This window comes from Drosophila biarmipes, chromosome 2L (genome assembly GCF_025231255.1).
Source record: "Drosophila biarmipes strain raj3 chromosome 2L, RU_DBia_V1.1, whole genome shotgun sequence".
NCBI classification, from domain to species: domain Eukaryota; kingdom Metazoa; phylum Arthropoda; class Insecta; order Diptera; family Drosophilidae; genus Drosophila; species Drosophila biarmipes.
The window spans coordinates 22,859,445-22,873,830 of NC_066612.1; the positions used below are offsets into that span (position 1 = coordinate 22,859,445).

The window sequence follows — 14,386 nt, forward strand, 5'->3', positions numbered from 1 at the left end:
TTTTGGAGGTGAAGTAAGGTCGCCTTAAACCACTGTGCGCACTGAGAGAATCTCGCTTATGAAAAGCTCTAATCATAATCGCTTCATGACACTAAAGAATTGTATTCGTGAGACTGGCTAGAGAAAAAACCAACGCCAGTAGTGTTCAAACGTGTATGCCAACCGAATCCATAATGTCCCAGAGTTCCTATAAGATGTGGGGTGGTCGCTTCGTCGAGAAGCCCCATGAAGCACTCCAGTCGCTTAACAACAGTCTGCCCTACGATTCCCGATTGTTTGCAGATGATCTGGATGCCAGCAAGGCGTATGCAGAGGCGCTCCACAGAGCGGGTCACCTGAACGAAGCCGAAGCCGATAAGCTGGTAAAGAATCTCGAGTTGCTGCGATTCGACTGGATCGAAGGGACCGTAAAGATGCTGCCTGGTGACGAGGATATCCATACGGTTAACGAACGACTTTTGGTGGGGCTAACCGGCGAGCTGGGCCAGCGGCTTCACACGGGGAGGAGCAGAAATGACCAGGTGGTCACAGACATGAAGCTCTGGCTTCGAAAGGCCATCCGCGAGACCTTGGGCCGCTTGAGTCGGGTCATCGAAGCTGCCACGCGGCAGGCGGAACTCCACCTGGGCGTCCTTATGCCAGGATACACGCATCTACAGCGGGCCCAGACCGTCCAGTTCTCGCACTGGCTGCTGTCCCACGCATTCGCCTTGAGGGAGGACGCCCAGCGGCTGGTGCAGCTCAGGGATCGGTCCAATGTCCTCCCCCTGGGAAGTGGAGCCCTGGCGGGCAACCCGCTCGGCATCGATCGGCTGTGGCTGGCTGAGAGGCTGGGATTCGCAGGAGTCACGGCCAACAGCATGCACGCCGTCGGAGACCGCGATTTTGTAGGTGAGTCTTTTGAGGAACGCCCACCTAAGTCATTTCAAAGTCGTTCGTACTGCAATTGGGGAGCGATAGATTTCTTATCAACGTTGATAAAGCGGGCTGGTATATTTTATGGCCTTAGAGTGAAAAACCGCTTCGTTCATACAGTTTATTTACTTTGCAACTCATCTTATTCATAATTATCACAATCCAAAAGATAGTGTGGCAGGGACAGCGTTCATTTAATAAAAATACAAATATGAAGATGCAATTGTTTTGTAAGACTTTGTGAAATTGTAAGTGGGATTGTTCAGAAAAATCATTTGGGGAAAAAAAAAATCATTTGGGGAAACGTAATCTTAAAAGGCTACTAAGAAATATTGCAGAACAAACTTATGGTCAAAACTTTCACCTGACGTGGAATACGTTTCGCTACCCATTTTCAGTTGATTTTATATACTGTTGCTCTATGGTGAGCCTACACCTATCCCGGTTGGCCGAGGACCTGATCATATACAGCACCAAGGAGTTCGATTTCATCCGACTTGCTGATGGCTTTTCCAGTGGCAGCAGCCTGATGCCCCAGAAACGCAACCCCGATAGTTTGGAGCTCATTCGCGGAATGGCCGGAGTGATCTCCTCCAATCTTACGGGTATTATGATGACCATTAAGGGCACTCCGTCCACTTACAACAAGGATTTGCAGTTTGACAAGGAATACTGCTTCCATTCCTTCGATAAGCTGTCCCAGGTGCTGGAAGTGGCCGACGGTGTTCTACAGACGATGCAGGTGAAACAGGAATCGATGGAGGCGGCTCTTAGCACGGACATGTTGGCCACTGATTGGGTATGCTAATTTAGTGAGAAATTGATTTACCTTTATGAATACTTTGTATACACCTGCTGGGGCTTGATTTCGGTTAGAAGGAGTCTTTTCCGACCCATAAAGTATGCATATTCTTGTTCAGCAATATGGCCTCTCAGTTTTAAAGCTTCGGTATGAAATACGACAGAAGGATCGCAAAATGAATGACAAAAAATTGTTCTATTTTATTTTCAACAAAACGTATGCGCTAGTGAATCGAAATATGTGTTTTTATCATTTAAAACTTCTTAATTCTTCGTTTTGAAAAACTTTAAATTCCAAAGTCGCATAGACATACGTAGGGACTTTTCTTTATACTCAATTCAAGAATTTAAATTTAGTCCGAATTCACATATATCGTTTAGAACGAAGTCAAAGAGTTATAAAAGAATGTTTACTTTTCCTGTTTCTTTCAGGCCTACTATCTGGTGAGGAAGGGAATTCCTTTCCGAAAGGCGCACCACATTATCGGTCTCGTGGTTTCGGAGGCTGAAAAACGAGGCGTGGATATTACCGATTTGCCTCTGGGGGAGCTGCAGGCCTTTAGCCCTGTATTTGGCTCGGACGTCGTTGAAGTGGCCGATTACTCCAACAACGTGCAGCAGTACAATGCGATCGGCGGAACCGCCAGTGGAAGCATCGTGGAGCAATTGCGACTGCTCAATAAGTTTGTAAAGGAACTGCGCAAACAGTCCTAGAGAGCTTAGGCTCATCAAATTTCACTTTGTGTAAAATAATATAAAGATTTTATATATTTTTTACTACAAATTTATCTTATTAGTCGTGATTATTAAATGTTATTTCAAAGTTTGAAAAGCCTTTGTCCATTTCTCTTATACCCCAAATAAGGAATCTGAGAATAATCTTTAATACCTACGAAGGTAGGTAGGGAGTTGTGACGATCGGACCTTCGACATTAAAAAGATCTGATATAAAATGTAGTGTTAAAAGAGTTTGTTCAATTGGTCCAAATATGGCTAGAAGTGACCTAGGCTAGCGACTTAAATACAAACAATAAAATAAGCAATATAAAAAGCTTTCCTTCTGCCCGCCAAAACTAAGTCGGAACCAGCCGGATGGGACAACTATATCTTATAGCTCGCGAAAGGAATAATTAAAAAAAATTATTTTAAATTATATCTTTGGTGTTTTTTTAAATAAGTTCTGAATTTCAAATTTAATTTTAATTTTACCAAAATCGTACGACTTTTTCATATTGCTGCCATAGGAACGATCGGAAAATTATAGCTTCGGTGTTTTTTTTAAGTATTATCTTATAATATTAAACATATACTTTTTTATATTTTAAAGAATTTTGAATTAAATTTAATACAAATCGGACGACTCTAACAAATAGCTGTCAAAAAATCAGTCAGAGAAATAATGAAATGTATTTTTTTAATATTCTTCAGTGATATAGCAATAATCCTTTAAAAATTTACGGTGTGTTTCTAACGTTGATTATTTCTTTAAACTGCAAGGGTAAACAAACTTTGGCTTGCCGTACTTAACTTCCTCTCTTGTTTCTCACCAAAGTAGCTAGTTTTTCCAAAAGTGGTAGAAACAAGATTTCTTCTATTGAGCTGTTAAACATCATCTTAAATTTCCAGGACCTTTAACTGCTCAGGCAGTGTATGATGTTCTGAACTGGTAAACTTGGTAATTTTTGTTGATAAATACGGGTGAAATAATATAAATATTATATAAATAAAACTTTTTTTGAAGCCCCCCAAATCTTGTTTTGCGTATTACTTTTAAAGGGTTTTTTGGCCATTGAGGTGTAATTCGAACGGTATTTTAAGCAAGAACATAAGCTAGGTATTGATCCCCAACGGGCGCAACAGATCATTTCCAAATTTTCACTTTACCCTTTCACCGCTTTTGATTTTCTTAAGGTCTTGGTATGCCATCCTTTTAGATTTTGCAATACTTTTCGATTAATGTGTCCCTCGTAACAGTCGGAAGACTAAGGTAGATTTTCATTTATTCGTGTATTTACAGTAGTTGCCTTCGCACACCCTTCTGATGCGCTTCGTTACTACGTGGTCTGCGCTCACAGTAATATCTTTAAAAAAATGTTTCCTCGTATCCCAATAATTTTCTTTGAAGACTACAGAAAGTAGTCCTAGGCCATTGCGTTTATTTCGTTTTACTACATCTTTCAGTTAACAAATTATAAAGTTACATTTACAAGCGGATTTCTTTGGGTATGCTATGTGGTATAAATAGGGCTTTGATCAGTATTGACGCCTAGTTAACGCTGGGGCTCTGGGGCGTATAGGTATAGGGTTCGTGGGTTCCCTGTTCGCCGTTGTCCAGCTGCTGGTAGCCGGTGACCGCCGAGTTCTGGGGCGGGCCCATCTTTCCTCCGGAGATGAGGACGCCCAGGCTCTGCTGCAGCTGCCAGCGGCGGGCTTCGCGGATGGACTTGTTGCGGCGGAGTGTCTTGGCCAACATGAATGCGCACAGGACGCCCAGCAGCTGGACAAAGGCCACCGTAGTGGCTCCAGTGGCGATCAACATGGCGCTCTGAGAAACTATGAAGTTCATCTTGCGGAAGCAGCCGTAATCGAAGGTTTCCAGACAGGTCACCTGGCTGACGTCGCTGAAATCTATGGCCTGTTTCCCGCAGCACGAGTTGGGCACCACCACGTCGTCCGCTCCAAGGGTCGAGTTCTTGTTGGGCCCATAGCAGTCCTTCCAATCCTCAGGCTCGTCCACTCCGCAGCACTCAAGCTTGAAGCAGGTAAAATTTTAATAGTTAATTAATTTTTATAAAAATTCTCTAAAACTTAACAATTACTATTTCAAACAGTGAAAACCCTATAATTAATAAGAGTAACATGCGTGTAAGTTGAAATCTATTTTCGACTATACACTTATGCTTTTAAAAGAACTTTTACGTCGTTTCTCTAAGCACACCCAGAAAAAAAGAACGAATGAAGTCAAGAACATTTTTCATGATTGGCGAACAATCCGTTCTCCACTTTGAGTTCTCACCTTTCGAACGGTGTTGGTCACAATTTCTACCGAAGAACTAGTAGGTGCCAAATTGCGGAAATTGTTCCTATTTCTGTATTGTTCCCAAACTGCATCCGAAATGTTCTTAGGCTGACCCCATTCGTTCGAAAACCATAAAATATTCTAAATTTGCACTTTACGCTTTCACCGCTCTTTCTCCCGAACCAATTGCTTTTGAAAGGCAGTGAATTTTTTCGAGGAAGCGAATATTATGTTTCTTCGTATTGAATGGTCCGATTTGAACCACTTTCATAACACTATTTATCACACTTACCCCAGACTGCATGAAGTCCACTCCAGCCGCCACGTAGGGGTCGTTGTCGTACTCCTGCAGCGCCTGGTGCATTGTTCGGATCAGCATGCCTCTAACCTGGGACTGCATCACGAAGGCGGCGATGGCTGCAGAAACCTCAAGTATGAACACGAGGAACAGGCACACTCCGTACTGAAAAGGAGTAAGACTATTATTCCACGGTTGCACAGAACAGATAGTGGAATAATCTATAATTTGACTTGTACTAAAAGCTGCAGGTAATGTTAGAGTTCTAGAGTTAGCTTCTCCATGAAGCTGGTGCAACATTCAACAGGGCATCTTAACAGTACCTTAGTGAAATGTATTTATACTATCTAGTAAAAGTATTTATATTAATTACTGTTACTTAAGTGCTTGCTGTCGTTGGGCCATTTGCTTGTGCAATCAAAGTTCTCATGGTGCATCAACTTTCAACATCTACTAACCTATTTATACATTTAAGGTCTTCCACTCACCAGATTAATGACCATCACACTCTCCTTGACGGCTCCATAAGCTCCCAGAGCGGCCACTGCGATCAGGATAAATCCAATGGCGATGAGGAGCGCGGGAGGCGAGGAGAAGTGTCCATCGATGAACAGGCTGAAGTCGCCGAAAATCGCCTGGATCGTAGTTCCCACCATAATCAGTAGGATGGCGGTCAGCTGTAGGGATAGGGGAAGAAGGTTAAAGAAAAGTTCGACTTTCTCAAACATTGCGAGAACTTGAAGCGCAGTTATTTTTAGGTGAAGGGCATCCAGTTGCACTGGTACGATTAAAAGAAAGATTTATTTACGGACGTTTCGTTCTTACACTTTGTGCTTCAAATACTGAGAAAGGTTCTGAAATTGAGGACAGGATGTTCTTTAAAGGCTTGCGATTCGATATTCTGAAAATATTATTATTTTCGTAACCTCTAATGAACTTCTTGGGGCCGTTTTTGCCCCTTTCGTGTTGGACTGATGACCTAGTCTTACGAGTTCTTCTCCTTCATTCTTCAGAACACTACCAACTATTTAAAAGCATTCGGTTTCGCCTTTTTTTCTACATGTGGGTTTTATTATTGTGCCGATCAACTAATAACTTATTCTGGAAGATCTAACATTTGAAACAATAACTGCATAGCATTGTTAAAGTGTTTCCCTATTATTCCCAATGTTTGCTAATATAGTTTGTAAACTTAAAAGCATTTGTGCTTCACGTGCACCCCTGCACGTTAAAAAATATTTGTTTGCTTAAAAATAAGTATGTAAGTATTGGAAATGGGAAGATTGTTGATAAACAACTTTATACAATGCTGAGAAGTGCATTCGCATCTATACTCGTATATTGCCCTACCAACACAGCTAAATTTATTTATGTCTTGTGGTCTTATCAAAGTGAGTATTTTTCTGTTTTAGGGCAACAGAGCTTTTCAAATACTGGTGAAATACGGAAAGGAACTAGATCAAAATTTGAGGTAGTATTAACAGATACTGAGTTATGTTCAATTTTAAAGTTTGTAAATTGCGATCTATTGTAACCAGCGTTATGTTGCATATACTCTAAATAGGCTTTAGTCTTATTAATATTTGCTGTCAAAAGCTTCTCAAAAAAGTTGGTAAGAGAACATTTTCATTTGGTCTTGACCTGTTTTTCTTCTTTCCGATTTCCCACTTTGTCTTATATATTTTATCAGCGACTATCGTGTGTGAAAAATGATTCACAATAACAGCAGCACCCACACTCTTGTTTACCTCTAAGGCTGATAAGAGTAGGTGTATTATGTGATAAAACAAGCACACGCAGAAAGTGGAAAATGAGTCAAGATGGCGGAATTGTGATTCATGGATGGCCCTATTGAATGATTAACATCCAGGATCGACTCACCGCGAACATGAAGCTCACGATGATGAGCATGTACTTGGCGCACTTCATGCCGGAATTCAGCTGTAAGTCGCGGTTCGCCATTCTGCTATTCCAGTTCTCGCTCGAATGTCTGCTGCAATTGGAAAGAGTGTTATATCAGGCAGATTCCGATGTAGGGGATGATATAGTATATATCGCTCGCTTTAGTGTGTCCCGGACGACTTCGCAGTGAACGTACTTTAACTTTTGCTAGTCACACGTGAACTGAGTGGCAAAACGCTAAACGCAATCGACGAACTCGATTGCCAGTCGTGGGTCTCTCTCCCACGCTCTGAAAGGGGCCGTCCGGCCTTGCCACCCACCCGCCCATTCTCCCTCTGCACTGCGAGAAAAAGAATTCACAACGATTGAGTATAAAAGATTCTAGTGCCAACAAGCTTGAAGCTGGTGTAGAAAATAGTACAAAGTACTCTTGTCCGAATCATGCTGGCTTCTAATCATCAAACCAGTTTTCGCATACTTTCAAATGTTATTTTGCACTTTGAAAACATTTCATTTTTTGCTGTGCACCTGGCACTCTCTGGATAGCTTATCAGGCAGCAATTGTTCTAGCTTGCCAGATAGACAAACATCAGATAAGATAAAGACTGCCATGTTTCCATTAGCCGAGTTTTCGCAATACAGTGGAAGCTATCGAATATTGGGTAGAGTCAATGAAATATTCAGTTTTCTTTATTATAAATTGCTATCGAAATTTAAAATGCGACACATACACCTATGTATGTATGTACATATGTGCCTTCACCCACTCTACATTTTAATATACTTTGCCGGCCAAGTTCACATGTCAGTGCCATTCGCTTTATCGAGTATATTATCGATTCAAATTCAGTTTAAGAGAGTGAACATCCGAGTTAAATCGATTTTTTAGTACCACTGCACTACGAATAACTTAAATTATTCAGAGGTAAACACAGGTGTGCCTGCTTATAAGTGTGCTAACAGCTTGTCTGCCTTGGTGGGGACGTAATAATTTTATTTGGTTGGACTGTTTTTTAATATTGCTTATATGGATGTTTGGAGTATTAAGACTTTGAATGGCATTTTATGTTTTGCAGTCCGGCGGATATTGGACGCGTTGTCCAGCGCGATCTTCTTCGCCCGAGACAACATCCTTTTAAGGTTCCTAGTTTTTAATAATTGGACAGGGCTATCAGTTGCTCTTTAATGCGCTTATTCTTTATCGTTAAGCTTTTAATTCTTAACTCTTAACGATTTGACTGCGTAGATCAATGCACATGCAATCATATAGACCACAAACCATATAGGATCGATAAGATTGGGTTGTTATATTCCAGCCAATATAAGCCCGTTATGCCAGACAAGCTTTCACAGATCAAACAATCTATACATATGGTAAAACTTTTGTTCAGAACAAGATATTTTATTCATACAAGTAGAAGAAAATTTCAATATAGGACTAAAAACATTTATAGATTAAATAAAGTCTTAAGAGTAAGCAGCTGAGCTCGGCTTCCTTGGCTCTGGTTTCGCATTGCACAGACTCAAGTTCCTTAGGACCTACATAAAGCCAGTAATGCCGTTACGTATCTTGATCTCACGCGCGATATAGCAGGCGAAGATGACTCCGAAGAACTGGTGGGAAAAAAGAAACACAAATTTGGTTACTACGTGTTTGTCGACGGGAACGGCAAGCTATGAAGGCAAGTTTGTTGTTAATGAAAAGGAGGCTATCTGGTGAGATATATTAATTAAAAGCCGTTTTCTATCTCCCGAATCAAATGTGCTGAATATTAAATTGTAGTATAACGTTTAGGTAAATTAAGAATATTTATATATATATATTAATTTTTATACCCTTGCAGAGGGTTAGAAGTTAGAAGCTTGCAACGTACTGAAGGAGACGTTTCCGACCCTATAAAGTATATATATTCTTGATCAGCGTCACAAGTCGAGTCGATCTAGCCATGTCCGTCTGTCCGTCCGTCTGTCCGTCCGTTTCTCCGCAAACTAGTCTCTCAGTTTTAAAGCTATCGGGCTGAAACTTTCCCAAAAGTTTTATTTCTATTGCAGGTAGTATATAAGTTGGAACCAGCCGCATCGGACAACTATATCTTCTAGCTACAATAGAAACTATCGCGAAAAAATTTAAAAATTTTACAGCTGTCATAGGAACGATCGTATAATTGGTGGGAAATAATGTGAAACAAATTATAGCTTTGAGGCTTTTTGACATATTATCTTATAATATTGGAATATACATTTTTATATTTTTTAGAATTTCGACTTCAATTTAATAAAATGATTGATTATTTTTTATAACTGCAAGGGTATACAAACTTCGGCTTGCCGAAGTTAACTTCCTTTCCTGTTCTTTATATAGTTTTATAGTAAGGAATATTATATAATTATATAATATATAATTATTATAATATTTATGGAGGTGTTTAGTCTGCACGCAGTTTTAAAGGTAATGCCAATGGGGCTGGCCCTTAATCAAACCAACTAACCTGCAGTATGGCGATGACCACGCCCGCCGCTCCCAGGCTGACCGCATGGGCAGAAATGTAGCTGGAGAATCCGTCGAGGCAGCCGTACTTGTGGCGCACGCCGACGCTGGTCACGTTGGCCCAGCAGTTGAAGGTGCCCACAGCGCCCACGGGAACGGAGCAGCAGGAGATGGGCAGCAGATCGTCGGAGAAGGTCACTTTCCAGTCACTGTAGGAGGTCACGCCACAGCAGTCGAATTCCCGCTGCACATCGTCCCAGAGGCGAGTGGTGGCATTCTGGTTGTCACCACCATACTCACTCAGCGAAGCAGTCAGCGATGTCTTGATCAACTTGGAGGCGTCGTTGCGCAGTACATAGCCACTGATGCCAGCAGCCAGCTCCAGGATAAAGATGATGGCCAGCATGATAGAGAAGCTGAGAACCAGACAGTAGTTCTCCTTCAGGGCACCCCAGCAACCGAAGAACGAGATCACGATGATGAACGATCCGATCACTATCAGGAACGTGGGGATCGAGAAGAACTTGCCGGCCAGGAAGAGCTCATAGCCAGTGTAGACGGCCCCAACTCCTGCTCCAACGGCAATAAGAATAATGCCGGTAATCTGGGAGGATAAATAAAATGATGATGATTTATAAATATTTCTACGAAGTGCACTCATTATTTATCCAATAAACTAAACAAGTTTATCTGCCATTCGACGTTGACAGTTGTTCGGAATTTAGATAAGATAATGCTTTTAAGACTTTTCGCACATTGTAATGCCGAAAATAAATGAGTGACACTTTAATGTCCTAGCAGAGGGCATAATGATTTCAGTCAGAAGTTTGCAACGCAATGAAGGAGACGACCCCAGAAAGTATCTATATTCTCGATCAGCATCCGTCTGTCTTCCTAAACTGGTCTGTTAGTGTTAAAGCTATAGAGAAGTCCTATTTCTATTGAATGAAGTATAGAGGTCGCAGCAAGCCGGGTCTGACAACGTTGATCCAACAGGAATAGCACAAAAAATTAAAACAAAATTAATAGGAAAACTTTTACTTTCCTTCTTGGTAGTATCATTTATTACTTCATAATTTCGAAAACCGAACGAAATAATATAGCAGCTATAGGAACTACTGAAAGTTGTATGTCAAAATAAAACGGAAACCGTTTCGTTTTTGGTAAACAGAACTTTAAATTAATATATCTGTAAGTGGTTTTTAGTTTACTATCGGGAAGATCTGTAAATTTAATGCTTCCACGGGAACATCCTGCAAAGGTATAGCAACTTCGCCCTACCGACTTTGGCCTCCTTTCTTGTACTGAATGGAATGCAGGCCTTATGGTTTCAAGTGGGTTTTATCACATGCATGTGGCATAGGAAATACAAAAGTAGCGAACAAGCAAAGTATAACGCTTTTGTACTTATCTTATAGATTTGATTTTACGTGTGATTCCCTGTTACCAGTGACCATTAATCGCTCGGCCAATATATCTCGAGCTCATTTGTGTGACTTATCGAAACAATTAACTTTTTGAATTACTTACCAAGAAGATCAAGTTAAATCCAAAGAGCGTATATTTCACCGCATTGGCACTGCCAGTTAAAAGCGACATCGTGACTATTTTAGTTTAGGCTCTGTAAAATCAATAGTATTAAAGCTCAATATAAAATATTAACATTTTTATAGGTAGGAACCTGACCAACTTTTTGAACGGGCAAATAAAACACAACCGCTGCAAATCGATTCGCAAAGTTAAATAAAGTTTACTGCCGAGCAAAGTAAGACACCAAGGAAGGTTTCACTTCTAATCACCAAAAATCTATATATACACTTTTTCTTATCAGTAAATAATATAGTATTCTGCTTTTGTTTAAGTGAAGTAGTCAACTACCTGCTGTTTTTATACCCTTGCAGAGGGTATAATAATGTCAGTCAGAAGTTTGTAACGCAGTGAAGGAAACGTTTTCGACCCCATAAAGTATATATGTTCTTGATCAGCGTGACTAGACGAGTCAATCTAGCCGTGTCCGTCTGTCCGTCCGTTTGTCCGTCTGTCTGTCCGTCTCTACGCATACTAGTCTCTCAGTTTTGAAGATATCGGGCTGAAACTTTCCCAAAAGTCTTCTTTCTATTGCAGGTAGTATATAAGCCGGATCAGACAACTATATCATATAGCTCCCATAGGAACTATAAGGGAAAAAGTTAACAAAAATTATCTGTTTTTTAACATATAACCTTCTAAGCTGGGAAATAACATTTTTTAATTAGTTCTGAATTTTTAATTAAATTTTATCAAAATCGGACGACTATAACATACAGCTGCCATAGGAACGATCGGAATATTAATGGTAAAATAATATGAAAAAATTATATGTTCGGTGTTTTTGAACATATAACCTTCTAAGCTTGGAAATAACATTTTTATTTAGTTCTCAATTTCGAATTAAATTTTATCAAAATCGGACGACTATATCATATAGCGGTCATAGGAACGATCGGAAAATTGGTAGGAAAATAATATATATTACAAATTATAGCTTTGGTGCTTTTTGACATATAACCATCTTAGCTTGGAAATAACATTTTTTTATTTAATTCTCAATTTCGAATTAAATTTTAACAAAATCGGACGACTATATCATAAGCGGCCATAGAAACAATCGGGAAATTAGTGGGAAAATAATATAAACAAATTATTCACTAAGGTTGATTATTATATAACTGTAAGGGTATACAAACATCGGCTTGCCGAAGTTAATTTACTTTTTTGTTTTGTGTTGATGTTGCCTAGAGCGCCATTTCAGACAAGATAAACGAACTTTTTGGAACCGATAAGATACGTTAGAATTAGATAAGAACATTTGAGCTTTAATCTATAGCAAAGCCAAAACACAAGTGATTTTGATATTTTCCTTTCCACAAAAAACATTTTGGAGTATACCGAAATCCAATGTGGCCCAGAAGGGGAACCTGAATTTGCACAATTATCCTTTACCAATTTCAGCCGAAAGGTATAGTTTTTTTTATTTATAAATGGGATTACAAGGATTCCCTGCTAAATAAAGAAGTGACTCACTCACTGTGACACTGCAAGTAAGGCAACTGTTATTTATTGATTACTCACAAAATGTTGATAATAATGTCGCAGATTATTTAAAAGTAAATTAGGAAGCCATAGAGTTTAAATTAATTGTGAAGTAGGTCAAAAAGCGAACTCTAAGCCGACTTCAATACGGGGTTTTCACAATTCAGAGCTATAAAAAATTCGAAACCCTTTATAGAGTTTGATAACGAGGAATATTATCAAATTATTAGATAGGCAAGAAATACCAATGGTTTCCCTGCCTATCAAGTCGATGACTCATTTATGTGTCACACCAGGTGTTGCAGTGGATCAGAGTGCCTAGAATCACTTAACACGTTCAAATACATAATAATGTGCCGCTCTGAAAGGTATAACTATAGGCAAGCTTTTTTCTTATCGGTGTTCCCCTTGGAGCATAATGCAGTGTCACTTTACAATATTTTATCAGCTTTCATTCCTTTTCAGTCTACTCACAGCGCAGAAAGTAGACAACTTTGGTTCGACGGCAGTTGGACAACAACTGAGAGGCTCTTCCATTTACCGGAACGCTAACGTAGGATTATTATTACGACCACCCATAAGCTTTGCTACCTATCACGCCGTTGGTTTGTGTGAGTTTAGTGATAAAAAGTAAAATATATAATAAAGTTATTGGCGGAAAAGCTGCGAAAAGCTTTCCCAGCGTTAGCACGGGTCTGCGAAAAGAGAACTTCCACGTAGTTTAACAAGTTTCATGAGTGATATATTTTCCATTTCGTCTTTTGGCCAGGTTCTTGAATCAGTTTTATTTAATTAGGTTGAATGCTATAGACCAGTAATCGATTGTTTTTTGACCAAACTTTTCTTCGACCGTTTTGAGCATTTCTGAAAGTGTGTTTTGTCCTTCCCGTTCCAAATTCGTATTCAAGGAAGTCATTGGTGTTCGAAAAATTATAATTGAAAAATGTTTTATATTTATTTTCTTTCACTTTTGCTTTTCGTATACTAAATGCTATCGAAGAATATATATGAGTATCATTTGTTATTTTATATGTTTAGTTTTAGTTTCATTTGGGGGACTGCTGGCATAATTTTAATACTTGAATTTTGAGTGCAATGCCAAAGCGTCTTGTGGTGGTGGGGAAAAGGTGTGTGGAAATGCGAACAGGAACTGGGAGGTGGAACATTTTCAAAGACACATTTTGCCATATCGAAGAGTTAGTAGATCGGTTAGATAGGACCCGTCAACCTCGAGTAATTTGTTTGAAATTTTTTCACAATGCCAGAAAATTTCGCAAATTACCAAGAAAGTCTCATCGAATTGGGTTGGTCGTGCTGGTGTTAGTACGCATTACAAGAGCAGATGTCTTTAAGTTAGTGTTTATTTTTAGTAGTTCGTTGCTTTCTCGCTGGAGTGCCTTGCAGTGGCCTATTTCCTATCCTTGCCGTGGCGGTCGCGCTGATGTCTGCTGTTCGCAATCGACGAAGTGGTCAGGCCGTGCACATGATGTGGTTGCTGCTCCCGATGGCCATGTCCAGCTCCCTGATGCTTGCCGCTGCTGCTGTGCTGGTGCTGATGATGTTGGTGTCCATTCAGTGTGCTTTTACCGTGTCTGCGGAGACAGAGAACATCCTGTCAGATTTACGATTCACTTACAAAGGTTAAAATATATTTTTAATGGTGTTTCTACTGTTCGGGTTTACTTAAGATAGTATTTCCAATTTCTACTTCAACTACGTATTTCCAGTGGCTAAAGAAAAGAGAGTAGAGCAAGACTGTTTGATGTTGTGTTTCTTTTTGGCTTAGATCCAATTTCATTGATGGGTTCTGCTCAGTTTTCCTGGTGTCCAGCAACATGTTCATAGCCAGTTTATAGAGCTGATCCTACTGATAGAGCGCAGTGAGCATGGG

The 14,386-nt window shown here is 39.9% G+C and overlaps 4 protein-coding genes across 18 annotated transcripts in view; 1 reads left to right on the top strand and 3 right to left on the bottom strand.

The window, feature by feature from the left end:
- Nucleotides 1-17: 17 nt before the first annotated feature.
- LOC108036794 (argininosuccinate lyase) lies at nt 18-2,548 on the top strand. 2 transcript variants are annotated; one of them, XM_017113141.3, is made up of 3 exons: nt 18-891; nt 1,314-1,714; nt 2,149-2,548. In XM_017113141.3, the coding sequence occupies exons 1-3, from the start codon at nt 156-158 to the stop codon at nt 2,428-2,430; spliced, it is 1,419 nt and encodes a 472-aa protein (XP_016968630.1). In that variant the 5' UTR covers nt 18-155; the 3' UTR covers nt 2,431-2,548. The 2 variants fall into 2 exon arrangements, with proteins under 2 accessions (XP_016968630.1, XP_043950294.1); XM_044094359.2 differs by lacking the exon at nt 2,149-2,548 and having other exon boundaries at nt 1,314-1,520; nt 1,574-1,690.
- Nucleotides 2,549-3,829: 1,281 nt separating this feature from the next.
- Nucleotides 3,830-7,206, bottom strand: LOC108036807 (tetraspanin-6). 2 transcript variants are annotated; one of them, XM_017113155.3, is made up of 5 exons: nt 7,132-7,206; nt 6,915-7,023; nt 5,522-5,710; nt 5,028-5,198; nt 3,830-4,468 (listed from the first exon to the last, which is right to left on the bottom strand). In XM_017113155.3, exons 2-5 carry the CDS (start codon nt 6,993-6,995, stop codon nt 3,983-3,985), a joined length of 927 nt encoding a protein of 308 aa, XP_016968644.1. In that variant the 5' UTR covers nt 6,996-7,023; nt 7,132-7,206; the 3' UTR covers nt 3,830-3,982. The 2 variants fall into 2 exon arrangements, with proteins under 2 accessions (XP_016968644.1, XP_016968643.1); XM_017113154.3 differs by having other exon boundaries at nt 6,915-7,026; nt 7,132-7,171.
- Nucleotides 7,207-8,305: 1,099 nt separating this feature from the next.
- Nucleotides 8,306-13,119, bottom strand: LOC108036750 (CD63 antigen). 3 transcript variants are annotated; one of them, XM_017113069.3, is made up of 4 exons: nt 12,970-13,119; nt 10,954-11,044; nt 9,425-10,027; nt 8,306-8,549 (listed from the first exon to the last, which is right to left on the bottom strand). In XM_017113069.3, exons 2-4 carry the CDS (start codon nt 11,020-11,022, stop codon nt 8,475-8,477), a joined length of 747 nt encoding a protein of 248 aa, XP_016968558.1. In that variant the 5' UTR covers nt 11,023-11,044; nt 12,970-13,119; the 3' UTR covers nt 8,306-8,474. The 3 variants fall into 3 exon arrangements, with proteins under 3 accessions (XP_016968558.1, XP_016968559.1, XP_016968560.1); XM_017113070.3 differs by lacking the exon at nt 12,970-13,119 and adding an exon at nt 11,110-11,191; XM_017113071.2 differs by lacking the exon at nt 12,970-13,119 and adding an exon at nt 11,114-11,172.
- A 306-nt stretch (nt 13,120-13,425) lies between these two features.
- LOC108036749 (uncharacterized) overlaps nt 13,426-14,386 on the bottom strand; it is a 39,222-nt gene continuing 38,261 nt past the window's right edge. For 7 of the 11 annotated variants that reach the window (XM_017113060.3, XM_017113059.3, XM_017113058.3 and 4 more), the window contains one exon: nt 13,946-14,087. Coding sequence is in view for 3 of the 11 variants with exons in the window: in XM_017113067.3 (XP_016968556.1) it covers nt 13,904-14,087 (184 nt within the window). In the remaining 8 variants the exon portion in view is untranslated. Of the gene's footprint in view, nt 14,088-14,386 lie in introns of all 11 variants that reach the window. The other 4 variants (XM_017113067.3, XM_017113062.3, XM_044094536.2 and 1 more) reach the window with 3 other exon arrangements.

What these genes read in the sequence shown, in the direction of transcription:
- LOC108036794 (XM_017113141.3), top strand. Translation starts at nt 156, where the DNA reads ATGCCAACCGAATCCATAATGTCCCAGAGTTCCTATAAGATGTGGGGT. An exon ending in CGGAGACCGCGATTTTGTAG is followed by an intron (nt 892 to 1,313) that starts GTGAGTCTTTTG and finishes ACCCATTTTCAG; the next exon opens with TTGATTTTATATACTGTTGC. An exon ending in ACATGTTGGCCACTGATTGG is followed by an intron (nt 1,715 to 2,148) that starts GTATGCTAATTT and finishes TGTTTCTTTCAG; the next exon opens with GCCTACTATCTGGTGAGGAA.
- LOC108036807 (XM_017113155.3), bottom strand. Translation starts at nt 6,995, where the DNA reads ATGGCGAACCGCGACTTACAGCTGAATTCCGGCATGAAGTGCGCCAAG. An exon ending in TCGTGAGCTTCATGTTCGCG is followed by an intron (nt 5,711 to 6,914) that starts GTGAGTCGATCC and finishes CTATCCCTACAG; the next exon opens with CTGACCGCCATCCTACTGAT. An exon ending in GTGTGATGGTCATTAATCTG is followed by an intron (nt 5,199 to 5,521) that starts GTGAGTGGAAGA and finishes ACTCCTTTTCAG; the next exon opens with TACGGAGTGTGCCTGTTCCT.
- LOC108036750 (XM_017113069.3), bottom strand. Translation starts at nt 11,022, where the DNA reads ATGTCGCTTTTAACTGGCAGTGCCAATGCGGTGAAATATACGCTCTTT. An exon ending in GATTTAACTTGATCTTCTTG is followed by an intron (nt 10,028 to 10,953) that starts GTAAGTAATTCA and finishes TTATCCTCCCAG; the next exon opens with ATTACCGGCATTATTCTTAT. An exon ending in TGGTCATCGCCATACTGCAG is followed by an intron (nt 8,550 to 9,424) that starts GTTAGTTGGTTT and finishes TTTTCCCACCAG; the next exon opens with TTCTTCGGAGTCATCTTCGC.